The sequence below is a fragment of the Scleropages formosus genome, chromosome 6 (genome assembly GCF_900964775.1).
Source record: "Scleropages formosus chromosome 6, fSclFor1.1, whole genome shotgun sequence".
NCBI classification, from domain to species: Eukaryota; Metazoa; Chordata; class Actinopteri; order Osteoglossiformes; family Osteoglossidae; genus Scleropages; species Scleropages formosus.
In genome coordinates this window covers 18,339,050-18,345,942 of record NC_041811.1, presented here as the reverse complement: position 1 = coordinate 18,345,942, position 6,893 = coordinate 18,339,050, and the positions used below count along the sequence as shown (strand labels likewise).

General features: G+C 37.7%; 1 protein-coding gene across 1 annotated transcript in view; it reads left to right on the top strand.

Moving 5' to 3' along the window:
• Window positions 1-6,893, top strand: part of tbca (tubulin cofactor a) — a 17,480-nt gene extending 10,587 nt beyond the window's left edge. The window contains exons 3-4 of the mRNA XM_018736652.1: window positions 4,969-5,055; window positions 6,618-6,893. Coding sequence (XP_018592168.1) covers window positions 4,969-5,055; window positions 6,618-6,698 — 168 coding nt within the window. The 3' untranslated portion in view covers window positions 6,699-6,893. The remainder of the gene's footprint in view (window positions 1-4,968; window positions 5,056-6,617) is intronic.

Sequence of the window (6,893 nt, the reverse complement as noted above, 5' to 3'; positions counted from 1 at the left end):
TCATAGTCTTCTATGCCTTTTTAATAAACCTTTAAATTTAAAATTCTGAACAATTGAAAAGGTTCAGTTTTTTTATTTCCTGTTGTAGGCCATTAAAAACATGAATGTAGATCAAATGAAATTACAGGCAGTTGTGAATATATATCATGAAACTGGTGTATGGCCAATGGAGTCATGTGACAGGTGGATGAGTCTAGAGAAATGCACATCGTTAACAGCAGCAGCAGCGGAAAGAGGCACGTATGCCAGGACAGCAGTGCTCGTGTGTTAGTGTAGACTAAGGAAACTGGTAGACACACACACACAAAAGTGCTGAATTCTGTTTGCAGTGTAAGGCTAAACCATGGGAAGAAACCAAGCAAAGTTGGGGTCCTTGTTTTGGGTTGTAGTGCTGTACACTCAGTGGTCCTATAATGGGATCTCATAAAAAAAAATTACAAATACCCTTTTTTCCCCCCCCCATAAAACAGGCATATTCTTATTATACAGAACAACAGCATTTTTGCACATTATGCAGTCAGTTTACTTCCACAATGGGTAGAGGAAGAGATGATACAGGACCACCATTTGCCTTTGCTTTTGTTACTTCAGCCAGGTGGCAGGCTTTCAAAGGGAACAGTTCAGTCCCTGTGAAACACACTTGATACGGACTCCTTTGCACGCCGGTGAAACATTGTTCTTCAGATTGAACCATCATAAAAAGTAGGGGCAATAAAATGAGTAATGAAAGAAAGCTGGTTGTCCTTATTGCGTTATTTCAACTAAGAGCTTTAAGAGAAAGCAAGCCATTCGGTGGGCAGCACAGTTGCTGCGCAGTTTTCGGGCTGGTATAAGGACAGATGAACGAAAGCAGTTTGAGCACTGTGTGCGCTTTTAAAAACAGGTAATGCTATACAGTACTGTTTAGTCCACAAGCACTGCACTTACACTGGATGATTGCTGTTGAAAAACTCAGAAAATTACTATAAAGGAACTTATAAAACCCAGAAAAAACTTGACGTGCTCTATGTGTGCCTGCTGCAAAAGGGAAGCCTCTTAGTAGAAATGTACTTTTAATTCCAAAGGGGAAAGTGGAACGCTAACAGGTAGAGCGCTTCTTCCGAATGAGAAACGCATCGTTCGTAACCGAAGCTCTCCAAGAAATGGGATAGAACCGCCTTCATCAAAACTCAATAAGGTGCAAGATTAACAGATGCTTTAAAAAGAAAAATTTGTGAGCCAAGTAATCAATACATTGGACAAGTGGTTACTGGTAATTAATGAAAAATGATTTCTAGCTTGTCTTTTAGTGTTAAATTTAGTTACAAATATGTTGGTGGCGTTGTCGCATAAAATGCCTTATTTTGGTGTTTCAGGCTACATTGTTTGTAAGGGAACCCTTTTTCTCCCCATTTCTTTTATTTTGGGGGTGCAGAGTTGGATTTGAAGAAGCATGTGTGGGTCTAGTGAGTCCCCTCTAAACATTTCCAGAACGAATACACACCTGCGTTATAAAGATGACCCATAACGGGCCCTCTGAGCATCTTAGTTAGGTGTGTTTGTGGGCAGATCAGCAGCACTTTACAAAGTTGGACAGTTTGCCATGGGCTGGTGTTGCATGTGCCAGTGTGTATTGTTCCTCATGCCCTATGTTTTGAGAATAGGGTCCAAACCACCGTAACCGTAACCCTGCATTTAGGAAGTGTTTGTTTGTTTGTTTGTTTGGTGGCCCAGATAAAATGTACGTGGTGACAATGATTGTGTCGTTGACAGTACTCCTCATTCTCCTTAGCTCTTACTGATTCATTATGTATATAATAGAATGTAGTACAAGATGTAATGGAAAATATTCTTATTCGAGAAAGTAGTGACAGATGTTCCTACTTACCTGGCAATGTAAAGGATTTTCTTTTCAAAGCATTGTTTGCAGCTTCAATCATGAAAATAAATGGCTAGTCTTCCTCTTCATTCATTTTAAATCATGTTGGCATTGCACTGCAGTGCAAAGTAGGCTGGAGAAATGAATCATTCACACTTTTAATTTGCTTATGCATTTAATTGCATTATTTAACTTTGCAGGAATTTGATAATTACTAGCACATGTTGCTAATTTGGTGCCTCTGAGTGACCGATGACCCAAGTCCTCCTCCTTTTTGGGCTGTCACTTCTCACTCAGAATGAATGGCAGGAAGAATTAAGCGTGAGCTAGCCTTTGTCCTCTGCTAACCACAGTCTCCCTTAATATCTTGTTTTAGTCTTCTGCTGTTCGGTGGATTGAATGAAAAAAGGTTTGGTGTAGTCTCCGTACATATAGCCTTAGACTTGGTGAGTGTGTGTGTAATGTCAGCGTCATTTTTATTTGTTAAAATATTATTTCTGCTCTGTCTGTAGTTGACCATGGACAGTTATGATAAGAACTATGTGTGAAATGTCTGACTTCAGCTTTTTAGCTTTTCTCTGGCAACATGTGACGAGGGTCTCGTTCATAAGAACAGATGTACTGTGAGTAGTATGCAGTTACTACAGTGTACTATGTCCAAGTGGATTATTTTTTACCATCATGCACAATAGTAATGGTGTATGATGTCCACCATACTTATTCGTAACCCTGAGTGACCCTTAATATTAGGAATAAAAGCCAGGAAAGACTAGGGTCATGGCATTCCAAGTCATTGTCTGTAGGGTGGGGCACGAGAACCTTATGCTATACTCAGGCATAGATAACACTGGGATAGTTGTTGCTCTTGAACAATTAAGAATCTGAAAAGTAGTATCAAACAGTAGCACCCTTATTTGTTTAAAGGATACATGTATTCTGTTGGCTAATGAATAGTTTGTATAGTTTTTTTAAACACATGATCTACACTATAATGTATAATCGTGGAACACTCATAGTAAGTCTGTATTTCAGTCTGTGTTGCAGGGTAAATACACAAACCTTGAGAAATGTTTCATGTAGGGCAGGCCCTTGTAGGGTTTTAATTTGTTTTATGTTTGGTGTTGGCCATTCTCAAGGCCCATCTGCCCAAGAACTTGGAATTTTGTTGACTGTGTTGGAACAAAGTGAGAACCATATAACCTCTCAATGTGGTACTTCTGGAATGTTTATTTTAAACCTATTTTACCCATGCAGTGGCCACCTTCGCATCCCATAGAGTTAGAATAATGTTTTCACAAACCTATTAGGTGTGAGGAAAAGGTGCACTTATAAACAACACTGTTGCATATTTAGTGAGCCAAAGATGCATAAATGAACATATCTTAATTTGATTTTTCTGCACTGAAGGTCATGGTGGAAAATGGACATTAAGAAGTTAAAGGTTTAGTGATGAGGTTAAATTGTGATCAGAGTTTTCATTTGAGACAATCAATATTTCATAACGGCTTTCCTTATCCCTCAACTGATGGGATCATTCCAAAGCATTAAAAAGGTTACCTGTTTTTAGTTGTTCGTCCTTGAGGATTTTGACTCTAGCTAAAAGGATTCCATCTGAATTCCGAAGAAACCCAAGGAGGTTGCCTTCGGTGCTTCGAGCAACAATGTCACTTGGGCTGATCATTTGAGAGAAATGTAAAGAAATACTATTGTCGTATTTTCCTTTCTGTCTGAACTGAAATGATTTCTGCAGTGTGAGCTTCACCAGGCATTTCACATAGAAACACTACGGGCATCTTATTCATGGCCATAACTATTTTATGTAGGGAATTCAAGCTTTAATTTGGAAAGAGCTGACTGTGTAATGTTGAGTTTTTTGCATTTTTTTTTTTTTTTTTTTTTAAATAGGTGCAGGGTTATCTTGAACTAGGAGCAGCTGGCTGAGTTTACACTCACTTGTACACAAGGAGACTTTAAAAAGTGCACTAGTTCAGGAGAAGCCTGTAAGTGATGTGTGTGTCTGATCATGTTAGTCAAGACTTCAGCTCTCAAGGAGGGGTCCATGCTCTGACCGAACACATTCTGCGAGGCTGAATAATAACATTTTATGCATGATGGCCAGAAGGAATGTGAGCGTGCTGGTTTCTATTTTCCATTTCTGTAGGCCCTACCTTTCGAAGCAGATTCTTGCTGTGAATGTACTGCATGATCAATAGCTCAATAATATTCTTCATGCAGTAATTATGTGCTGTATATGAATACAACATATTTGTTATAGAAAATGGTAGGTGACTGGACTTAGAAATTCAGTATTATGAAAACAGTACAAATTTTGTTTTGTAGACAATGACTTAGACCACTGAATTTCTGCCTCACATCATTATACCTGTATTACAGTTTAGAGTATGTTGGCTTTTCCATTCCAAAGGTACTGGTAGGGAAATTTAACTCTAGTGTTTAAACTGATTTTGTGTTTTTAAACACTTTTTTTTTTTTTTTCTTTTTTAAAAATCCAAATGTACTATGCAAAAAATATTACATACAGCACTGTATTATTAAAGAACTAAATATAATTTTTCAACACAGTATTTTGCGCCTTACTTTTGAAAAGGGTTGACTTTTTTTGACAAAAGTTGTACAGAACTGTGCACAAAGAATTCTGTGAATGTCTTACTGTATGGAATGAAGGATGTTCTTTACAGTGTGGTTTTTATACCCCATTCTCAGCAGTGAGGTAGCATATCTTTTTATAATATGTCCAGTTACCAGCAAAGGAGCTAATTGATACTAGTTGGATAAAGCAGTTTATTAACACTGCTGATCATCCTTACCTTGGTTACCTGTGACTTACCTTGCACACCTGGCAGCTTAAATGAAATGTTAAAGGAAATGGGCACTTTTTGGACTTTCTGTACTTATGAGATCTGATAATTATGTAAAGGAGTTGCTGAAGAAGTGTTTAGAACTTACTGAGCAGAGCTCAGCTTTAAGGTCTGTGTGTGTGTGTGTGTGTGTGTGTGTGTGTGTGTGTGTGTGTGTGTGTGTGTGTGTGTGTGTGTGTGTTAAACATCTGCTTATGTAAGGGAGTGACCGTGTGTTTCTGTACCTTTCAGATGGAAGTCTTGCAGGAGTCACGGATGATGATCCCAGATTGTCACCGGCGCCTGGTTACGGCCCATGCGGACCTCTCGCAGTTTCTAGTGAGTCGATGCTTCCTTCCGTAAAAACGTGTATATGACCTCACAAGCAGCACACACATACCATAAACCGTGCTCTACATATGCTGGCTTCCCTTTGTAATAACACTGCAGAGCCAAGGTACTGGAAGTGTTAGCTGCTTGTTGAGAACCATTATTCTAACACTTGTTAATTCCATTAACATTTTTCTGGAAATTGCAGTTTTGTTTTCCATTTTGCCCGCATGTTTTATGTGAAAAGTGTTTTAATTTTTAAAATATATAAAAGTTCTGTGTTTTTATTTTTTTCGTTAATTTCAGTGTTGGGTAAAACTGGCATCCAACAAAAGATTTTTCACACTGGCTCCTCAACTTAAGATACACATTTTCCAGTATATTTTGTTCATATGTAGTTTTGTATATTCTTCAGTTTTTTTAAATTTGTCTGTTGCTGAGCAAAGGTGAGCTGTGTTTCTGTGGCCAGCCATTGGTTAGCATTATAATACCCCCGAACAGAACAGGAATGTGAGGCTGACTTGATTCAGCTCGCTTTCACAGTTTGGACAGCACATGTCTGGTGTTTTACAATGTTGGTGAAAAAGATGAACATTGCATGTCTATTACGGAATGTAACGTATAAATAAATCAAAGTGTGTGCCTGTATTATTAAGCTTTTATTGCTTAAGATTTAATGGTAAAAGTGACAATTACAAAAAAACTAATTACAAATAGACTCCATCTCACTTGTTGTAAGCAGAGGAGCCGATTTACATTTCAGTGATCATGACAACAAGGATCTTATTGTCCACTTAGGTTTAGCTAACAAATGGAGCTTGTTGTTTCTCAGTTATTGTATAACTACAGTATAAAAATAATACATCAGTGCTTGAAACAATTTGAGAGGAAGTTTCACCATACATATTCAGGTGAAGTCATTTCAGAAATACTCTGCAGTTCATTGGAAAACATGTTCATGTTTTATGCGAGACATCCAACAGTTAAATATAGGTGTCTCATATGTTAAATTACATTTTAATGTTAAATTATATTTTAACGCTCTTAAGATGACATATCTTTCTTTCCAGCCTATAAAAGTCTACAGATAATGAAACGTTCTCTTATCCATCAAGACTGATTTTGTCGACCTCTTGTACAGAGTTGTAATACATCGCTACTGTGGCCTTCTGTCAAACTGATTTTCTTTCCTGTGATGGAATACATCTCAGCACTTTTGCAGTCCATATGAGCCCTTGTTACTCTGTAGTTCTTTAGCAGTAGTAATTTCTTGAGTACTCCAGAAATACTTGACAGCAAGTGATCCTTGTTCCTCAGTCAATCTGATGTTTCTTGCTGTTGGCCAGTAACTCAGACCTGCTGGTTTTCCTGGATGTCCAAGCACATAATTAGCATTATTCTTCCATCGGTGGGATTAAGTTAGTCAAGGGTTCCTGTCTGCCAGTTTCAAAGTTGGATCCTACTGTTGAATCTGGGTGCCAGAAACAGAGTGCATGGCTCCATCAAAGTGAAACTGTGTAGTTTATACAAGTACGTTAGTGACATGCACAAATTTGACCTTACTTTTCCAGGAAATTGAGGAAGACTTGGCAGAATCAGAAGAGTACAAAGAAGCAAGAACTATACTGGATTCTGTGAAGCTGGAAGGATGAATTACTCTTTAATTTTCTCACACCATTAAATGCATCTTAAGTGTCCATTCCAATTTCAGATATTGTTTAAACAAATGACACAACCAAATGGTTTTTTTTTTTTATTTGTATGATTAAAAAAATAATCCTCAAGTCTCTGAATTCTTGTCTTGAGTGTTTCACTGTTGGAAATGGAAAAATAAATTTTTTTCGTAA